Source organism: Mustelus asterias, chromosome 12, assembly GCF_964213995.1.
Source record: "Mustelus asterias chromosome 12, sMusAst1.hap1.1, whole genome shotgun sequence".
Taxonomy (NCBI): domain Eukaryota; kingdom Metazoa; phylum Chordata; class Chondrichthyes; order Carcharhiniformes; family Triakidae; genus Mustelus; species Mustelus asterias.
This window is the reverse complement of record NC_135812.1, coordinates 88,455,811-88,478,318: the sequence shown is the minus strand read 5'-3', so window position 1 is coordinate 88,478,318 and position 22,508 is coordinate 88,455,811. Positions and strand designations below refer to the sequence as shown.

General features: G+C 40.4%; 1 protein-coding gene across 1 annotated transcript; it reads right to left on the bottom strand.

Annotated features, from left to right (window-relative positions):
- Positions 1 to 482: 482 nt before the first annotated feature.
- Positions 483 to 21,057, bottom strand: LOC144502050 (cleavage and polyadenylation specificity factor subunit 4-like). The gene is made up of 7 exons (XM_078226059.1): positions 20,955 to 21,057; positions 17,458 to 17,508; positions 15,532 to 15,684; positions 13,280 to 13,375; positions 11,410 to 11,503; positions 10,717 to 10,759; positions 483 to 539 (listed from the first exon to the last, which is right to left on the bottom strand). Exons 1-7 carry the CDS (start codon positions 21,055 to 21,057, stop codon positions 483 to 485), a joined length of 597 nt encoding a protein of 198 aa, XP_078082185.1.
- Between the last annotated feature and the right edge of the window lie 1,451 nt (positions 21,058 to 22,508).

The window sequence follows — 22,508 nt, the reverse complement described above, 5'->3', positions numbered from 1 at the left end:
TGTGTGCTTTCATCAGATTTGTAGTAGGAGCTTGACTATTAAATTCCAATAAAGTTTTTACTTGTATATTTATTTTTCCATATGCTATATATTTTTCTTGGATTTTGTTTTATATTTAATCACTTCTGAACTAACCATGGTATTGGTGCTTTTGCTACTATGGATGCCTTACTTTTATCAACATATTAGTTTATTGACAACTCTATCACATTGCTGATGGAACAATGGATTTGTGGAATTGTAATTTGAAGTGTTAAAAATTCTGCCACCCTAGACTTTAACTCAGTATTGCCCTGGAGTGGGAAATAACAAACCTCTGGTTCACAATGGAAACAGACAGTTATGTGCATCATGTGGCCGGGATGAGAATTTGTATCATTGAATGTCATGAGGTGTTGGTTAGATTCTGTCTTATTGGAGATGGTCATTGTCTAGCACTTATGTGACACAAATGTTAAATGCTACTCGTAACTGTAAATAACTCAAGCCTGAATGTTGTTCAAGTCTTGCTGCTGCTGGGCATAAGACTGCTTCAGTACCTGAGGAGTTACAAGTGGTATTGAACACAGCAATCATCAGTGAACATCCCCATTCCTGAGCTTATGATGGGAGGAAGATCCTTGATGAAGCAGCTGCAGGTGGGTTGGGCCTAGGACACAGGCTCAAGGAACTTCTGCAGCAATGTCCTGGGATTGAGATGATTCACAGAAAGTATACTATTACAAACATATATAACAAGTACTACTGGTAAACTAGCAGGGAATGTTCCCAGATTAGTATAGTTTGATGTCACTCCTCTAGACTTGCAAAGTTTCTATTGACTGCATGCAGGACAGTTATTTACAGGTTTGGTATAAAGGAGTCTGAGGGCCTAGTATCCAATACTCCCAGCCCCGAGCATTCTTTTATCACGTTACCGTGAAGGGTGAATAATCACCTCTAGTCCTCACCGTGTCTGATATTTAACTAATGTGATTGGCTTTCTACTCACAAAACTGATAGAATCCCTACAGTGCAGAAGGAGGCCATTCGGCCCATCGAGTCTGCACCGACCACAATCCCACCCAGGCCCTATCCCCATAACCCCACATATTTACTCATAGAATCCTTACAGTGCAGAAGGAGGCCTTTCGGCCTTTTTGTACTAGACCTCATACAATAGACTTCCATTGTTCATGAACAGAACTGGAGTAGCTGCGGACATGATACTATAAATACAACGTTTATAACTTCATGATGTTTTGGGACTGTTTCTTTTTTTAGGGTAAAGTCGAGGAATGAGGGGCATGATCTGACCTGGACTGAATTCTGTTGACAACAAGCATTGACCATTAAAGACTAAAGGAGAGCCCAGTTTGTCTTACAGTGAAGAAGGTGAGAGATATTCACACCTGCAAATAACAACCAGGGCAACTGTACTGATCGTGGATAAACTGCTGATAGATTGTTGATAAATCTCATTGGGTGATGTCAAGAATGTAAGGTCCTGTGAACAATTCCGAGGTAAAATGTAATTGGGTGTTTAGAAGATAAATAGATTCACATTGCCACAAAGTTGGGCTTTGAGAGGGAAACAAGCCGTAGCCATGAATTGTATTAATCACCTGCAGGATTCTTTTAGATGGAGGGATAGAGGCAACCAGTCTCTGCTGTTCACCACACAGAATGTGAGAGGGAACTCATGCTTGAATTAAAGAGACCAAGTTCATGAGGCTTTAAATTAGACTGGAAGATTCACCTAGCTTTGGCTAGAGGGAAGGATCTCCAGCCTAAACCTAAGTTTGGGGGTTAGAGATTATCCAGCTGGAAAAGAAAACAGGAACAAGCCATCAGGACCTGAGAATAGCTTTGGACTGGTTCCTAGAGTCCACTTAAGGGAGAGAGTAAAGCATAACTGTGGCGGGGTATTTTTGGTTGTTTTATAAGCTAAGTAAGGGAACTTTTCTACAGTTCAGAGTATAAGTTGCCTCCAAAAATACTGTTAATCAATGGAAAAAGTCAGCAAGTCTGCCAATATCTATCAGGAGTGAAACAGAGTTCATGTTTCGAGTCACAGACTCTTTGTTGCAACTAAAAGCAGGGAGAATGTAAGAGCAAAAGGAACTGCAACAGAAGTAATAACCTTTCAGAAAAATGACAGTTGGCCTGGTGTGAGAAGGGGAGGGATGTTTTGCATTGAGGCATTACATATATGGAATATTAAAAAGAAGAATGGGGGTTTAAGATGGAGGAGAAAGGTCAAAATCTAAAGTTGCCGAACTCAACATCGAGTCCTGAGGGCTGCAAAGTACCCAATTGGAAGATGAGATGCTGTTTTTCCAGATTGCACTGGACTTCACTGGAACGTTGCAGCAGGCCAAGGATGGACATATGGGCAGGAAAGCAAGATGCTGAGTTAAAATGGCAGCAACAGGAAAGTTGGGGTCATGCTTGTGGACTGAGTGAAGGTGTTGCATAAAGCAGTCTGTGCTTAATCACCCCTTCGTAGATTGGGAGCAGCAAATACAATAAACCAAACCGAAGGAAGTATAAGTGAAACGCCGCTTAACCTGAAAGGAGCATTTGGGGCCTTGAATAGGGAGGAGGTAAAGGGACAGGTGCTGCACCTTCTGTGTTTGCATGGCAAGGTGATGTGGGAAGGAGATGGGGAATTGGGCATGATGGAGGAGTGGGTCAGGGTGTCACAGAAGGTCCCTGCAGAATGCTGGCGGGGGAGGAGGTGGTGAGGGGAAGATGCATTTAATGGTGCCATGCTGGAGCTGGCGGACATGGCGGAGGATGATCTTTTGAATGCAGAGGCCGGTGGGGTGAAAAGGAAAAGGGTGTCCTATCTTGGTTTGGGAGGGAAGGGGTGATGACAGAGGGTGCAGGAGATGGGTTGAACCTTGTTGAGTGCCCTGTTAACCACAGTGGGAGGGAAACCTTGGTTAAGAAAGAAGACAAACATGTCAGAAGCAACATTTTCGAAAGTGGCATCATCACAACAGATGTGACAGAGATGGAGAAACTGGGAGAATGTGTTGGAGTCCTTACAGGAAGGGGTGTGAAGAGCCTTGTAACTGCTGTTATTTGATACCTACTCTCATCAAATATTTATCAACTCGTGTGGACTAGTCCTAATATACAGCTGGTGCCAATAGCTGTTTATTTTTTGCAATACATGGTTTCATGGTAGAATAAGCTTTTGATGCTTCCAGCTTAAAGAAAAACCACATTTCACGGACAAGGACTACCAGTGTTACCATACAGATGTTGCAATCAGTGTCCAGAAAGATAAATAAGACCATCACACATGAAGGACGGTCAATTGGATAAGTAATATGAGGTCTGTTCTCATCACTCAACCCCTGTGTCAGGTTATTTGAAACTATATCATTAAACAATTTCTCACACCTAATGTTTTATAAACGGAGAGATGGAAAAGTTGCCATTGAAAATAAGTGAAAAATAATATAAATGTCCTGAATTGGGTAATCAAATGAATTTAATCCCATAAATCATATTTCTTAGTTTGAAAGAAGCACCATTTTATTGAAGTCTTGAACTATTGCGTTCCTGATGTGTTGCAGAAGTGTTCAAGCGTACATTGGAAAGCTAACAGTGACATCTCCAGATACTTTCAAGTTATATTTCTCTCACGTGATCAGGTTTCTTATGTAGTATTATGAGGTTACGTAGATTCAAATTACAATTAAAGCAACTTAAATGCCATGATAACTTTATCCAGTGTGCATCTAAGCTGCATAGAGCCTTATGATGCAGTTTGACCAGAGTCTACTTAGTTAACTTGGGAGGCAGAATTTTCCCATCCTGCCCGCCACGGGAATTGTAGTGGGCGGGGGCGGACCATGCAAAGGTCCGATGACGTCGGATGGGATTTTCCAATCTTGGGGGTGCAGCCAGAGAATCCCTGTCCAGGGTGTTCATAGCAGTACTGGAATTAGCCTCATTTAAGATAAAAGCAAAATACTGCGGATGCTGGAATCTGAAACTTTTCATCAGAGCTCCGACAAAGGGTCATCCAGATTCGAAACGTTGGCTCTATTCTCACCCCACAGATGCTGTCAGACCTATTGAGATTTTCCAGCATTATCTGGAATTGGCCTTGCTGTTATCAGGCGAGGGCAGAGAAAAAAAAAATAGCTGGGGGAGATTGACCCCACATTACCATCCAATGACCCCTGATTTAAGTGCATCTATCGAGATAACAACAACAATTTATCTAATCCCATTGATGTATAAAACATCCCAAGACACCCTACTAGGTCATTATAAAGCAAAGTGACACAGCTTCTGAAGGAGAAATTAAGTCAGATGACCAAAAGCTTGGTCAAAGAGGTAGGTTTTTAAAATGTTTTTGATTCATTCATAAAACATTGGTGAGGCCAGCTTTTATAGCCAATCCCTATTTGCCCTTGAGAAGGTGGTGGTGGTGAGCTACCTTCTTGATCCACTGCAGGCCATGTGTTGTAGGTGAACACCCACAGTGCTGTTAGGGAGGGAGTTGCAGGATCTTGACCCAGTGACAATGAAGGAATGGTGATATTGTTCCAAATCAGGGTAGTATGTGACTTGGAAGGGAACTCGCCAATGGTGATGTTCCCATATACCTGCTGCTCTTTTCCTTCTAGGCGGTAGATGTCACAGGTTGAAAGGCGCCTTGGTGAGTTGCTGCAGTGCATCTTGTAGCTGGTATATACTGCTGCCACTGTGCGTCAATGGTGGAAGGAACGAATGTTGAAGATGGTGGGCGAGGTGCCCATTAAGCAGGCTGCTTTGTCCTGGATGATGTTAAGCTTTTTGAGTGTTGGGGCTGCACTAATCAAGGTAACTGGAGAGTATTCCATCACACTCCTGACTTGTGTCTTGGTGGACAGGCTTTGGGCAGTTAGGATGTGAGTTGCCACAAAATACGTAGCTTCTCACCTGCTGTTGTAGCCACAGTGTTTATAAGGCTGGTCCAGTTCAGTTTCTGATCAATTTTAACCCTAAGGATGTTGATAGCGAGGGTTTCAGCGATGTTAATGCCATTAAGTGTCAAAGGACAAGGGCTAGATCCACTCTTATTGGAGTTGGTCATTTCCTGGTGTATCTGAGGCACATATGCTACTTGTCACTTATCAACCCAGCCTGAATATTGTCCCGGTCTTATTGGACATATGGACACATGTCTTACAAGGTTGAAAGAGGTGGGGAGGTGTAGAGGTTTAGCGAGGGTATTCCAGAGCTTAAGGCCCAGACAGCAGAAGGTGCAGCCACCAATAATGGAATGATTAAAATCAGATGGACATATCAGATGGAAGGCAAAAGTGTTCAACACGTTGAGGAGGTTGGAGATGGGGTGGCAGTGTAAGAATAATGGGGTCAAAGGCTTGTTTGACGAGATGGGTGATGGCAGCAGACTTAAAAAGGAGAGGGACAACACCAAAAAAGAAAAGATGGAGATGGGGGGGGGAAGATTGTGAAATTAGGGTGGTCAGCAGTCAAGGAAACAGGAGATGGGTTCATGGACAAGATGCTCAGAAAGGAGAGATAGGAGTGAAATGAATCCAGAGATGCTCAATGAAGAGTTAAGAACAAGTATAGCCTGGTGAGTTCATGGAAGGGTGGGGAAGTGGCAGAGGCAGCTGATTGTCACTAAGATTGAAACTGTCCAAAAAAGTCCATGAGCTCCAATATATGGTTGGAGCAGAGGGTGGAGGACACAAAGGAGACGGGTTCAAGATGAGGATTTTCAGTAGAGAAAAGAAACTAGGAGTTATTTTTGCATTCCAGGATGAGTCTGGAATAGTGGACAGATTGAGCAGGACTTGATAGTGCTTGATGTATCCCAGTTAAATTTGGCGGTGCATAACTCAACCAAATATCCCCCATATCCTTTCAAGTCTCTTTCCATTAGACCTAAAAAGAGTGGCAATGAGGGTTGTACTGTGGGTGAGAGAGAATAATGGTTTTGTCGAGCACTAGGACAAAGTTGGAGGTGAGGCTGCAGTTGAGCAAATCAATACCTGCAGAAACATAGTGATGAGATTCAAAGGCTATTACTAATTCTAAACTCATTATTAATCAGGAGCAGAAAGGGGAGGTTGGGAGGCAAATGTTCAAAAGCCATTTGAACATCTCTTGATTTCTTCCCCCCTTTCACAATATGGGTAGGATTATGGCCATGTCACAGACATAGAAATCATAGAAACCCTACAGTACAGAAAGAGGCCATTCAGCTCATCAAGTCTGCACCGACCACAATCCCACCCAGGCCCTACCCCCATATCCCTACATATTGTACCCGCTAATCCCTCTAATCTACGCATCCCAGGACACTAAGGGGCAATTTTAGCATGGCCAATCAACCTAACCCACACATCTTTGGATGATCATGATCATTATTTAAACTGATAAGCTAAGTTGAAAAGCCAAGTAACCCCATTATCAAATAACTAGCATTAACATTTGCGGCAAAACGTTTTAACTTAGTTGTTAATCACCAATTAGTAGATAGCAAATATATTTTAAAACAGCATGTTTGTAGTCGATAGGAATTTATAGCCAGAATATGCAAAATTATATAGCTTAAAGCACATCCTTCGTCAATAGGTTTGAGGCCTTCGAAAAACTTTGCCTCTGTGGTGCTGCCGGTCACAAAAAGTGAGATTTCAGACATTTCCCATAGATGAACACGGAATTTTTGCCTTTACTTTTAGATAAAAATCAGTGCCAGATGGATCTTAGATGAAATGTTTAAAATCACATTATTACCATCGTTCTATTATAATGGTCAGGGATCAAATGTTCTAACCCTAAATTCAGACCAACTGTAAGTATTACTTTAAATTCCAAAGTGGAACTTGGGATACTTTGTGAAATCATTTTTTTAAAAATTCTTTCATAGGATGTGGGTGTCGTTGGCAAGGCCAACATTTGTTTCTCATCCCAAATTGTCTTTGAACCGACTGGCTTGCTAGACCATTTCAGATGGCTTTTGGATCTTGAGTCACAAGTAGGTCAGACCACATAAAGATGGCAGTTTTCCATCCCTAAAGGACATTAGTGAACCAGATGTGTTTTTAAAACAAGCGACAAATGTTTCACTGTCATTAGACTTTTAACTCCAGATTTTTATTGAACTTAAATTCCATCATCTGCCATGATGGGATTTGAACCTGGGAACCCAGAGCATTACTCTGGATCATCAGTCCAGTGGCAATACCACTATGGCACTGCAGCAGTTTCCTCGCCTTTTCCTGTCTACATTCCAACTATGACTTTCTAAAGTGTAGATTTTGGAAAAATGTCTGATAACACAGTTTGTGTTTTTTTAAAAAAATGGATTGGAACATTTGTCCCTGAACACCCCAAATTAGACCTCCGCATTGCGATACTCCAGTGGTGAATTTACACTGAAGTTTGCTGGAGAACAGACATCAAGGATAGTTGCAATTTGGAAGCAGCACAGACTGTCTACACTTCCTGCTGCCTCGGCAAAGCAGCCAGCATAATTAAGAACCCCACTCACCCCAGATATTCTCTCTCCCACCTTCTTCTGTTGGGAAAAAGATACAAAAGCCTGAGGTCACGTACCAACCGACTCAAGAACAGCTTCTTCCCTGCTGCCATCAGACTTTTGAATGGACCTACCTTGCATTAAGTTGATCTTTCTCTACATCCTAGCTATGACTGTAACACTACATTCTGCACTCTCTTGTTTCCTTCTCTATGAATGGTATGTTCTGTCTGTATAGCGTGCAAGAAACAATACTTTTCATTGTATACTAATTCATGTGACAATAATAAATCAAATCAGAAAAGCTATTGCTGAATGTTGTCAATGTTTCCTGCACTTTAAAATCATTTCAGTGCATATAAACCAGTGAACCTCATTTGTGTATTTTTCACAAATCTGTTAGTAAGGTTATTTACTTCGTGTTCAAGGTGGTCTTGGGTGTAATATAGGCAGCATATGTGTCTGTGTATTTACCTGCACCAACTAGAACCATTCTGATACTGGTGGTCAGAACCATTACAAAGCCAGTGTCCTGTTTTTGCCATGGAAACAAATATTTCCTATAGATTTTGCATAGTGTTATTATTTAATCATTAAATTCTCAGACATGCCAGTTCCTGCTAAGCGTGATCTTCTCTTAATAGACCAGTTTTACATTTGTTCCCTAACCAGAATCTTTACTGGTGCACTTTCCCACTGGAAGTGTGATTCTGTGTGTTTATCAATACAAGTTATGAAAAATGCATATTGGGATCGATACTCCCTCCATGTTAATATTTAACAGTCGAGTGCCAGAGATCAGTGAATCAATGCAAACATTAAATGGCTTTCAAAAATTCAGTTTCATTGAACTGGAAACTTTCCAGCCAGTAATATGGCTGATGACTAAATAAATTGGCAACACTCAGTAAAATGTATTTGTTTAAAGGAAATATCCTGGTTGTTTCCCACGTGATCCTTTACTAATTTAGTCATTTTTTTTAAAAAAGAAAATAAAAGCTAGGGCTACAGTAAGATGATATACTATATCTGAAGCTGTGTGTATCCTTTAGAATCCTGTCTGACAAGCATTGGAGTTTTCCAAAGATGCACAGATTCAACACTGCTTGTACTGGAAGGACAAGAAGTCCTACAGTTTTCACAGCTTTAGATGCTTCAATTCCTGGTCATGTTGCACTTTTGGCAGAACAACTAGGGACACCTGCCCAATTCCTGCTGTGTCTACACCCAGCTCTGGTTCAGCATCTACCCGCATACTGAACATGAAAATGGGTTGATAAAATGAGCTTCCTTCAAGTTATTTCCAGTCAATAACCTATCACTAATCCCTTCATGGAAAAGCTCCAGGGAGACAAGATGACAACAAGCCACAATTTAAGGGAAGGCATCATAAGGGGCAACAAGGGTCGGATGCGAGCTGAAAAGTAGCAGAGCAATAGGGAAAAGGGGACATGTCCCCTGTCTGACCCCAAAAACCCTCCATCTTGTAATACATGTCCCCTTTTCTCACGACAGTGAATTTTCTGGATTTCCCTCCAACGACAGATTCTCTCCCAGTTTCCTACTTGACCATGTCTTGACATCTCAATTCCAGGACCAACACAGCTGTGGAGGTTAGAACTAGAATTTCTTGAGTGGGGCGAGGGTGGTGGCAGAAATCGGTCACACACTCCCGAGATGTAAAAATCAGACATCAAAACATGAGAATAAAATAGAGAACCGATGGAATTGGTATGGGAATAAGTTTTAGAAAACTCCACTATCAGCTTCACTTAATAGACCAACAATCACAAAAACAATTGAAGTCATTTATTTTTGAAACAAATATACAGGCATAAGAAGGAGGAAGGAGCTTGGCTCTGTGAAAATATATTTCTGATGTACTGCGTATGGAAAAGATTACCGGAGTCTTTTCATTCCTGGGATCCAATTTTTATTGTCCATTCTGCTTTCCCGGCTTACTTCATCCTTTGACATTTACTCTCCAAGTTTCCAGTCCTCCAAGTTAGGATTTTGCATTTCACTTCCAGTTCTCTTTTGGGAAAAGGGTCATGTTTCCAACTGATACTCATGGGTGAGCAGTATCTTCGCTTTTTGTTATCACCTTGTTCTAAATTAAGGAAACAAAACAGCATGAATGCCACTGATGGAGGTGACTGTGCTGTATTTTAAACAGCCAGCTGAATTATGTTACAGGTTCTATTCTTGTGGTAATTGAAATAAAGCTGAAATGAAGCATTTGCTCTAGGTCAGAATTAGAATTTAAGGGTTTCAAATTAAGATAGCAGACATAAATTTAAAAACTAGTGAAAAAATAATTATAAAACATATTAGAAACAGTGATAAATATCCTGAAGCAGTCAGTCAGGCCAGCTGAAACTGCTGGCTCTTGCCCTTGACTTGTGTGCTTAATAAATTAGCATTCTGTGAATTCAAAAGCTTATACATTTATTCTCCATATATTATGTAGTGTGTGTGTCATCGATAATGAAGGAAAAGAACATTTAAAGTTACATTCAGCCGTTCATATTAAGCTAAATTCCTCCTCAGTGTATCTGAACAGGCGCCGAAGTGTGGCAACTAGGGGATTTTCACAGTTACTTCATTACAGTGTTAATGGAAGTCTACTCGTGACACTAATAAGAAAAGTTCCAAAAACACCACAGCTAGCTCCACAAGTCACTACATTCCACAGTTAAATGATTAACTCACTTGGCTTTTAGTTGAATTGGTTATCCCTGGATCCAATTTTAAAGAAATACATACACATACAGCACAGTGGTTAGCACTGCTGCCTCACTGCGCCAGGGACCCGGGTTCAATTCCCGGCTTGGGTCATTGTCTGTGCGGAGTCTGCAAGTTTTCCCCGTGTCTGCGTGGGTTTCCTCCGGGTGCTCTGGTTTCCTCCCACAAGGTCCAAAAGACGTGCAGGTTAGATGCATCGGCCATGCTAAATTTTCCCTCAGTGTATCCGAACAGGCACCGGAGTGCGGCGATTAGGGGATTTTCACAGCAACTTCATTGCAGTGTTAATGCAAGCCTACTTTTGACACTAACAAACAAACTTTAAATTCCATTTTTGTTTCATCAGGATGCCTCTAACGCCTAACATTAAATACATTTAACCCAATTTTAGTATTGACAACAATGCACAAATTCTCCAACCTGTACTTCAGTGCAGCCAGTTCAAGAGAAAAGATATTCTTTTAACTTACCTTGCTTAGATCGCTGTTCCAGTCAGTAAATTCATTAGTTGGACTGAAAAAAGTAGAAAATGAATAATTATTTAGCACCAGAAGAAAATTGTTGCTGCACTGAACATGTGTTTTTTGTTGTTTCCTTTCCTGCATTTTTTTTACTATTGGCAAGTTAAAAGATTCCTTAGGCTCCCTATGATTTTACAGTTGGACAGACGTTCTACAATATGGTATGTGAAGTAAGAACCTTTAATTATGTAGCTCTTACTACATCCTTAGAACGTCTCAATGGCAATTCACACGCGAGTAACTTACTTTTGCAGTGCAGCCGTTTTTGTCAAGTACAGCTACCAATTTGTGCACAGCAGGATGCCACAAACTACAAAAGAGGTAAATGACCAATTAACATTGATGCGAGCTCCCTGACATGTCATTTCAGTGCTGAAGTGAGATTTGAATCCACAACCTTCTTAGTTAAGAGTGCTGCCTATTGATCCAAGCTGCCAATAAGCATGTGCTCAAATGTTTGATGAATAAAACATTTGAAGCTGTCATCTGATATTTTAACAAAGATTTCGCCAACATTTGACTACATAATAAGATCCTACCCAACTTCATAAGTCACCAGCAATAGACGATCTTGGTCTAGTATCATTGCTGTTTCAACAAGCCAAGGAGGGCAGTATTTAATACCCCTTGTACAATACTTACTGTAAAAGTTTACATGCTGTCCCGTCAGGGCAGAAACCAGCCAGATAATTCACACACATTATTTTCCTGATGTGTTTATTCTTGCAGAGTGGACCTGCCACAGAAACATGAGTAAGGCCACGCTTGGAATACTATGTGCAGTTCTGGTCACCCTATTATAGAAAGGACATTATTAAAGTAGAAAGAGTGCAGAAAAGATTAACGAGGCTGCGACCAGGACTTGATTGTTTGAGTTATAAGGAGAGGCTGGATAGACTGGGACTTTTTTCTCTTAAGCGTAGGAGGATTAGGGCTGATCTTATAGAGGTCTATAAAATAATGAGGGACATAGATAAGGTAGATTGTCAATATCTTTTCCCAAAGGTAGTGGGGTCTAAAACTAGAGGGCATAGGTTTAAGGTGAGAGAGGAGAGATACAAAAGGGTCCAGAGGGGCAATAATTTTCACTCAGAGGGTGGTGAGTGTCTAGAACGAGCTGCCAGAGGCAGAAGTAGAGGCGGGTACAATTTTGTCTTTTAAAAAGCATTTAGACAATTATATGGGTATAGAGGGATATGGGTCAAATGCAGGCAATTAGGTCTAGCTTAGTGGTAAAAACTGGACGGCATGGACAAGTTGGGCCGAAGGGCCTGTTTCCATGCTGTAAACCTCTATGACCAAGTGGAGTAGATTTTGTGTACTATATTGTTAATTCTCACTGTTTTTGTAAAATTAAATACATTCACAATTTTAGAAAGTTCAATATTTTTTCACTTTAATTGTTTTTACAATTCATTCTGGGATTTGGGCGTCGCTGACTGGGCCAGCCTTTATTGCCCATCACAGAGGGCATTTAAGAGTCAACCACACGTGCTGTGGATCTGGAGTCACAGGTAGGCCAGACCAGGTAAGGACGGCAGATTTCCTTCCCTAAAGGATATCAGTGAATCAGATGGGTTTTTACAACAGTAAGAAGTTTAACAACACCAGGTTAAAGTCCAACAGGTTTATTTGGTAGCAAAAGCCACACAAGCTTTCGAGGCTCTGAGCCCCTTCTTCAGGTGAGTGGGAATTCTGTTCACAAACAGAACTTATAAGACACAGACTCAATTTACATGAATAATGGTTGGAATGCGAATACTTACAACTAATCCAGTCTTTAAGAAACAAAACAATGGGAGTGGAGATTGCATCATTTACAACAGTGACAGTAGTTTCATGGTCATCAGACTTTGAATTAATTTAAATTTCATCACCTATCAGCTTACTAGTCCAGTGACAATACCAATAATATACATAGGAAAAGCACCAGTCAGTGAATAGAACTAAGTGATCATAGGTTGAATGAAAATAAAAATAATGCAAAACAAACAATATGAAATGTAGTTTCTTTTTGTCAACATTCCCAGTGAACCAAGACCATCTGCAAGATGAAACAAGAAAAACTGCAAACTTAAGGGAACGTCACCATTTTGTACTGAAATCCTTCATGATAGTTCTAACCAAAGGAACTGAACAAGAAACCTTTCTAATTGTCTTATTCTTCAATTGCTCTTCTGATCAGAATCGTCGTCGCTTTGATGTTACTTGCGTAGAGGAAAACTAATGTACGAGTGTTCAGCATTTATCTCAATTACTAGCCAGTCCGCTGGTGTCACTATGCACATGGTGTTTCTCAGTGAAAGCAATGATGAGCATCTTTCACGTTATTAATTTTACCACCTGCTGGACAATCCTGCTTAAAAATCAAGTAGTATTTGATACTGAGAATAAAAAGGAGTATACAGTCCTTTAGCCTTTGCAAGGGCTTTGAATAGATTGGAATCTCTAGAGAAATTGGTAATGAGTACAGTATTGACCACAAGGAAAGATAAAATCAGCAGTTAATTACCGTGTTTGCAGAATCCTCGGTCATACCAGGGACAGTCTTGAATTTCTATCTGCGAATCGATGTGCAAGAAAGGGCACTCTTGCTTATTGCATTCACCTGTATCACAAAGAGGCAAGTTACGTGGGCTCAATATTCCAGTGCTCCAATGTTATTCTAAGCATTGATAGTGACGGAACACATTTCTGCTGCTATTCCTCACACCAAAAGTTTAATCTTAAAGTGGATCCTCTGGGAAAGAAAAATGAAGATAAATTGATTCCTAGCCTCCTATACTTGAATGAGCACTGATTTTTGTTAAAAAGGATTAGATAAATGCAAATAGTCCCAGCATATAGTTCTTTATGCCCCTCTCTCACTGATAATTTGGCTCAGTTTGAATTGCTACAGATTAAAAAAAAAAATTTCACTGTATAAAATGAGCAAAACATAAGATAAGCAGTGTGAAACTCTAAAATTAAAAAAAAAAGAACAATTTTCTCTTCTTGTGCCCCATCTCTGAAGACAACAACTTCTATTGGGATAAAGATCCATGGGTTGCAAAAATTTTCCAATGTCTGTCCAGCGGACCCGTTTGTCATGTGTACACTTCAAAGTATGGCCCAGATTTTCACCAAGTGTAGAGTTTTGCCCCCTACACATACTTACTGAAAAATCAATCTGTCCATTGATTCTATTGGAAAGGATATCTTTGGCAATATGCTCAGTTTTCCACTAGGTGATCATAGCAGTTGAATCTAGGTGCAAGAGCAGCAGGCCACCGCAGCCAACTCCATTTATATTTTACCTCAAATTTGTACAAGTGGGCGGCATGGTGGTACTCATGGCCTCAGTGCCAGGGACCTAGGTTCAATTCCAGTCTTGGGTCAGTGTGTGGAGTTTGCACATTCTGCGTGGGTTTCCTCCAGGTGCTCAGTTTTCCTCCCACAGTCCAGAATATGTGCTGGTTAGATGCATCGGGCGTGCTAAATTCTCCCTCAATGTACCCGAACAGGTGCCGGAGTGTGGTGACTCGGGGAATTTTACAGTAACTTCATTGCAGTGTTAATGTAAGCCTACTTGTGATACTAATAAATAAACTTTATTTCATATAGATTATGCACAGCAATCTTAGCGGATTTTTCTCTTCCTTAAATTCCTGCATGTGCTGCAAGGCCATCTTAGATTGTAGTTGAACTTTGATTCATTTCCTGCATTGCAATATAGAAATGTACTAATCACAATGGTTGAGATGTATAATGGGTAGAAATTCTAGCTATCAAAGGGCAAAAATCCAGCCCTATAGTTTTATTTATAGGGGTTAACATTAGAAGCTTATAGCAATTAATTTCAATTATGTTCTCTACTGACTACTTTAATTCAGCATTAAGTCTTTTAATACCAATGTCAAATAGTATTTACCCATTGAAGCAATTAAAAACTTCTCTAATACAGTTGAAGTTATTTAAGAAATTAAGTACTTCACGTAAAAATCTCAGACCAATTAATTCCTCTTGCAATGATATGGTCAATTCGGAGCTGTACTAAAAAAGATAAATCAGACTCTTTACAGAAACACTGACTGATAAGTTTTCTGTTTTATGTATATCCTGGTCAGGGAAGTGTAAAAATTAATTATGTGCACTTTGACTTATTTTCTGCACCACAATATAGAAATGTACTAATGTCAACATTTGCAATGTTTAAATGCATAGAAAACTCTAGCTGTCAATGTGCAAAATTCTAGCCCTATGGTTTTATTTAGAGGGGGTCAACATCAGAAGCTTATAGCAATTAATTTCAATTGTGGTCTCTACTGACCACTTTCATAGAATCATAGAAACCCTACAGTGCAGAAGGAGGCCATTCGGCCCATCGAGTCTGCACCGACCACAATCCCACCCAGGCCCTACCCCCACATATTTACCCACTAATCCCGCTAACCTACGCATCTCAGAACTCTAAGGGGCAATTTTTAACCTGGCCAATCAACCTAACCCGCACATCTTTGGACTGTGGGAGGAAACCGGAGCACCCGGAGGAAACCCACGCAGACATGAGGAGAATGTGCAAACTCCACACAGACAGTGACCCGAGCCGGGAATCGAACCCGGGACCCTGGAGCTGTGAAGCAGCAGTGCTAACCACTGCTACCGTGCCGCCCTTTCATTCAGCATTAAATCTTTTCAGATCTTAGGAAAGACCATTTTCAAAAAAATCTTATAGACTTCTCAAGTTAGTCAATCATTATCCTAATGCATAGAAATAAATCTTACCATATTTTGAATAGAAGTAGCACCGTGGCATTTTGCTTTCATCATATTCATGTAAAAACTCACACTTCTCCCCTTTTTTACACAGACCTCGGAGCCAGTGTTTGCATACATTGGTTTTGTCACCACGTGTGTGTCGGAATGGGCACATTTGTTCTGCAATAACCAGGAGGATAGCATTAGGTACAACTGCAGCAAGTCTGAAACACTATAGAAGTATTGGAATGGGTGCACTGAGAGGATAGGAGACAAAATAGGCTGGTTCAGCGTGTAATGAGGCCCATTACCAAGATGTTCTGTGGAAGACCTTTGATTATATTGAAAGGTTGACACTTTGTGGAATATAATTTTCCAAAACACTGAATAATCCTATAATTATGAGTAATAAGACCAGAATTTGACCTTTTCTGCTATTGTAAGACAGTAATCTTGATCATAGCTATTGTAATGAGGAATTAATGAGCAATTATCCATTTAGTAAATCATATCAAATGTTTCCTGAACATTTTTTTTGTAGTTATTAATTGTCATACACAATTAAATTTAAACCAATGATTTAAGGTTGATTTTGAATGTTTCTACAAGAACTTCCTTAAATTCGTACTTATTTTAATTCACAGAATATCATTCACATTCTGAAATGAAGGGGGTGGAAATGCTTCATGATCATTGCTAGGGATTTGTACATGCAGGTTCACACCTATAATATCCCCATATAGAGTTCCAGATTGTTTCCATCAGAAGGTCTCTCCCACACAACCAATCCCCAGCTCACCACAGTAACTCCAAAAGACCTTCCCCTCCCCTTTCATCTCTCATTCCATTGTTCTTGCACCTCTGAAACTTAAACTTCAAAAAAAAAAACCCAAAACTTATCAGGTTTCTATTTTGTCTCTGCTTTTGGTTTAATTGAAACGCAATACATCCTCCTATGTTAATAGGATTGAGGGTTATAGGTAAGCCTATATATAACCTAGGTAGGTAGGGACATGACCGGCACAACTTGTGGGCCGAAGGGCCTGTTTGTGCTGTATTTTTTCTATGTTCTATGTTCACCCATGGAACTTCTGGAAGATGCAAAATGTTTCTCGTCACCCCAACTTCTTTTTGATATTCAAACAAACTTAGCTAAAAATGTAAAATGCTAGATTCAATCTATTCACTTGTACCTCAAACCCACCATATTATCGCATTACAAATGCACAAAACCAACACATGTATCCTTTCATGTCTTAAACCTTCCAGATAATCTGGCTCTAGTACATGTACACACCCCTTCACAGAATGACACAATATTCCCCACGAATATACAAAAGTCCATTCTCACCATAAAAAGAATGATTTGTAATTATTTGATGATGTGTTGCCAGTGCGCAAGAGATTTTTTTAATTCATGGGATGTAAGCATCATTGGCTGGACTAGTATTTATTTCCCATCCCTAATTGCCCTTGAACTGAACGGTCTGTGAGGCCATTTTGGAGAGTATTTAAGAGTCAGCCACATTGCTGTGGATCTGGAGTCACATGTGGGTCTGATGAAGGACAGCAGGTTTCCTTCCCTAAATGACATTAGTGAACCAGATGGGTTTTTAAGACAATCAACAGTGGTTTCATGATAATCATTAGACTTTAATTCCAGATTTTAAAAAAAAAATGGAATTTAAATTTCATCAGCTGCCATGATGAGATTCAAACCCAAGTACCCAGAGAATTGCACTGGGTTTCTGGATTACTAGACCAGTGCTGATGTGTCCTACATTCATATGTTAATGACAATATCACAGAGCAACTCAAGCTATACTTATGGGGGCATTTCCATTCAGAATTCAAACTTAAAAGTAATGCTTTAATGGAAGACATATTTAGAAACATAATGGGGGCACATTCTCAGTACTTGAGTGATGTTCTTCATATCAATTATTATCTTACCTTTGAAGCATTTACCTTTAATGAAAAGCTCACAGACTGCTGAACTAGATTCTGCAAAGAAAGATCACAACATTTACAAGATTATTGATTTCTTATATTTTTGCTGTTAATACCTGACACCCACTAACATTAACCATTTTGTAGCATTCATCCATAGCTATTCACTTTACTGCATTAGAGACAGCAACCTTCTTACAAGCTCTGACACGTCCTAAAAGAAGCCATCGTAAACTAGTGCATATTAAGTGTTAAATTTGCACTCTGCCTATACAGACTTACACTGAAAATGCTCCTATACCTCAGCTGAGATGCAGCTCATTCAAATCAAGAGGATAAATGAGCACTTTTTTGGAGGATGACAAACACAAAAATGCATTTAAGAGTTTAAAGATGACTAGATATCCACACAACTTGAATTTCCACTGTTTAATATGGAGTCCACGACCTTTCCTTTCGTAGTTAATGTATATCTATACCACAGCTCTACAAGTAAAGAATCAGTGACTTCTGAAAGGAGTGCTGGGATACTGCTGATCTCCAAATACAGCCACACAGCTCATGTGTAAGATTCCTGTCTGGGCAGCAAAGAGTGCTCTCCACCATAAGGAATTGGCTTGCAGAACTCTGCAGTTCCAAAAAGTTAGAATCCTTCTCAATCAATAGACCAAACCATGGTCAATAATCCAAAATGCCGTGGGCTACTCCAGATCTGTGTGACTTAGGTCATGAGGTCCTGATCCCACAATAAAGGTTTGGCTTGTTTACAACCTTCCAATTCTGGACCTACCACCTTGGAGTCAATCAAGCCCCTAACACTTAATCCCTGTTTCCAAAGAGCTCCAATAAGAGTTTCCAATATGCTCTGAGGGACAAGTACTAATGCTGCTCAATAGTTTGGAACCAAAGTCATTAAATGGCATTTTGCGGTTTGTCATTCAGGAAGAAAACTGAACTGATTTGTTTCAATTAGTTCAAATTTCTGTTCTCAAATTAATATGAAAAGACCAAAGTTACAACAGCTGGAATTGATCCTTGAATCTCTTCTTTTCACAAATTAATTCAGGAAAAGTTGCAAGTGCAAAATACAAACTGAATTGGGGGGTCCAAACTTACAGTAGTTTTAGATATGGGAGCATATCTAAAACTACTTTACATTTATGGTATCATTCATTATGAGATTGCTGTCCATTTTAAATATCTGAAATTCAGTTTCAAAGTATTGGATGAAATCTGAACTAATGAACAGGATAATTATTACAAGATCAGACACAATTTTGCTTTAAGAACTTCAGATGTTCTGAAAAACATTATTCCAACTCTTCTTAAAATGCTGATCTCTTTCAAGATATAAAGGCACGAGTCAGGAGTGCGATGGAACACTCTCCAGTTGCCTGGATCAGTATAGCTCCGACAACACAAAAAAGGCTCAACATCGCTCAACACAAAGCAACCCACTTGATTGGCACCCCATCCACCAGCTTAAACATCCAATTTCTCCATTGCCAGTATACAGAATCCTACTGTGCAGAAGAGGCCCTTCGGCCCATCAAGTCTGCACCGACACATGAAATGCCTTGACCTGCTCACCTAATCCCACTTGCCAGCACTTGGCCCATAACCTTGAATGTTATGGCGTGCCAAGTACTCATGCAGATATATATTTTTAATGGCTGTGAGGCACCCCGCCTCCACCACCCTCCCAGGCATTCCAGACTGTCATCACCCTCTGGGTAGAAAAATATTTTCCTCAAATCCTCCCAAACCACCCACCCGCCATTTTTAACGTGTCCCATCATAACCTACCCGTCAACTAAGCGGAACAGCTGCTCCCTATCCATCCTAACCATGTCCCTCAATCAGATCATCCCTCAGTCTTCTCTGCTCCAACAAAAGCAACCCAAGTCTATCCAACCTCTCTTCATAAGTATTCCATCTCAGGCAGCATTCTGGTAAATCTCCTCTGCACTCTCAATTGCGTCCACGTCCTTTCTATAATGTGGTGACCAGACTACCGTGGCTACAGTGTGTCATCTACCAGATTCACTGCATCAACTTGTCAAGAATCCTACCAAAGCACCTTCCAAACCACAACATCTGCTGCCTAAAATGCCAAGATGCAAATTCCACTCCAAATCTGATACAATCCTAATTTTGAAATATTGTTTCATTATCAGGAACTCCCTCCCTAACAGCACTCACAGGAAGTAACTGTACCATACAGACTATAAGCAGTTTGGTGTTATATTGCCATCTCATCAATAAATTTAAAAATCATGATTATCTGCAAACAATCCTTCACCACCATTATTCCTACAAAACTCATCTCCAAACTCCATGACCTAGGGCTCAGCTCCTCCCTCTGTGACTGGATCCTAGACTTCTAACCCACAGATCACAATCAGTAAGGATAGGCAACAACACCTCCTCCACGATTATCCACAACACCAGTGCCCCACAAGGCTGTGTCCTCAGCCCCTTATACACACATGACTGTAGCCAAATTTCACTCCAACTCAATTTTAAAGTTTGCTGACGACACCACCGTAGTGGGTCGGATCTCAAACAATGATGAGTCGGAGTACAGGAAAGAGATAGAGAATTTGGTGAACTAGTGCGATGACAATAATCTCTCCCTCAATGACAGTAAAATGAAGGAGATAGCCATCAACTTCAGGAGGCATAGTGGGGGACATGCCCCTGTCTACATATATGGGGATGAAATGGAAATGGTCAAGAGCTTCAAGTTTCTAGGTGTCCAGATCACCAATAACTTGTCCTAGTCCCTCCACACCAATACAATAGTTAAGAAAGCCTACCAATGCCTCTACTTTCTCAGGAGGCTAAGGAAATTTGGCATGTCGACTATAACTCTCACCAACTTTTACAGATGTACCATAGAAAGCATCCTTGGTCATTGTATCAGTTTGGTTCCTGCTCTGTCCAAGACCACAAGAAACTTCAAAGGGCCATGAACAAAGCCCAGGCCATCACACAAATCAGCCTCCCATCCATTGATTCTGTTTACAATTCCCACTGTCTTGGAAAAGCAGCCAGCATAATCAAGAACCCCAATCACCCCAGACATACTCTCTATCAGGAAAAAGATAAAAAAGTCTGAGGTCATGTACCAACCAACTTAAGAACAGCTTCTTCCCAGCTGCCATCAGACTTTTGAATGGACCTACCTGATATTAAGTTGGTCTTTCCCTACAGCCTAGCTTTGACTGTAACACTACATTCTGCACCCTTGCCCTTCCTCCTCTATGTATGGTATGCTTCATCTGTATAGCACACAAGAAACAATACTTTTCACTGAATACTAAATATATACAACAATAATAAATCAAAAAATTAAACATTGTAAATAGTTGCCATTACATTTAAATTTCTACTACTGTCAAAACAATAGCAGACTTTTTCAATATGAAGGCAATTTATAGGCATAAGCATTTGTTTTTTCCCCAAAGTTAAGCACCAGATTTTAAAGTGCCCCTTACTATCCATGCCAGAAAATGGCAATTCCATAATTCCTCTCTGCTGCTCCAAGACAATTTCAAAATCAAATCTCATTTTTTGTAAACCAGCTATCAACTCTTGCATCTTTCAATTGCAATTATATACTTTCTCTCCCATCAATACTATTCTCACTAAGCATAAAGGAGCAAATGTGTGCCGAGCCAATCTTGATTTATACACATATCAGTGGCTAGGGCCTGCTGGGACTTAGTCAAATTTTAATTCTGTCTAAAATTACTTTTTGTAATTAGCCACAAATCATAATGTAAATATAGATTTATTGATTAAAGAGTTGAATTTAATTACTTCCAAGTTAAGGGGTTATTGTGGTCACATGACATGATTCAGTAATTGGCATAGAAGCTTAATTAGTTATTATCTGAAAGCTGAGGTGGATCTTTTGTGTTTGTGGGCTGGGGTTTGTTGCTTTAATGAGTTATCTGCAAATATTTGCAGGAGCAATGGATTGGAAAAGTAATTTGCAGTTTTACAATTGCATTGTTTGGGAATGTTAAAAATTGGTGATTTGTAAGCTGAAGTGCATTTAGAATTTTATCACGGTTATATCAACTCCTAACGATTCAGAACTGATGAAGTTGGGTAGGTACTCCAATCTGTGCTTAGCAACATCAAGAGGAAACATTTTTCAACAGAAAACACCAAGTACAGGAAAAAGGGTCTTGGGTTTTACAAAACTATTAATTTATCATCATAGAAACCCTACAGCACAGAAAGAGGCCATTCGGCCCATCAAGTCTGCACTGACCACAATCCCACCCAGGCCCTACCCCCATACCCCTACATATTTTACCCACTAATCCCTCTAACCTACGCATCTCAGGGCAATTTTAGCATGACCAATAAACCTAACCCACACATCTTTGGACTGTGGGAGGAAACCAGAGCACCCAGAGGAAACACACACAGACATGAGGAGAATGTGCAAACTCCACACAGACAGTGACCCAAACCAGGAATTGAACCAGGTCCCTGGAGCTGTGAAGCAGCAGTGCTAACCACTGTGCTACCGTGCCGCCCTTAAATTGCCGTCAATTTAGATTGTAATCAGTTTGAATGTATTTTTAAATTGGGAGCTGGGCATTGTTGGCGAGGCCAGCATTTATTGCCCATCCCTATTGCCCTTGAGAAGGTGCTCACTGCCTTTTCCAGTGACTGTTTTCTTATGTCACCCTTGGCATTAATGTTGCTGTTGCCACTTGACTAATAATACATGAAAGTCTTAGCTGTTACTGGAATCTTGTTGTCCAACCTTGCAAAAATCTCTCTCGCTCTCAATCTTTCCACACCCTGATGGTAGCTCTTTCGGCACCAATCAAGTAAACGAACTCAAATTAACTTAGGGACAAAGTAAAAGGGGCGGCTCCCCAAAAGGAAGGGGGGAACAGCCCGAACCAAAAACAAAGTCGAAAGGAAACTTAAAACGTCAAACCAAAAGGTGATTATCGGGGTCGATAATACACCCCCAGCCCCTGCGGCGCCCAGCGGTCGCGGAAGGCGTCAACCGCGCCCGTGGA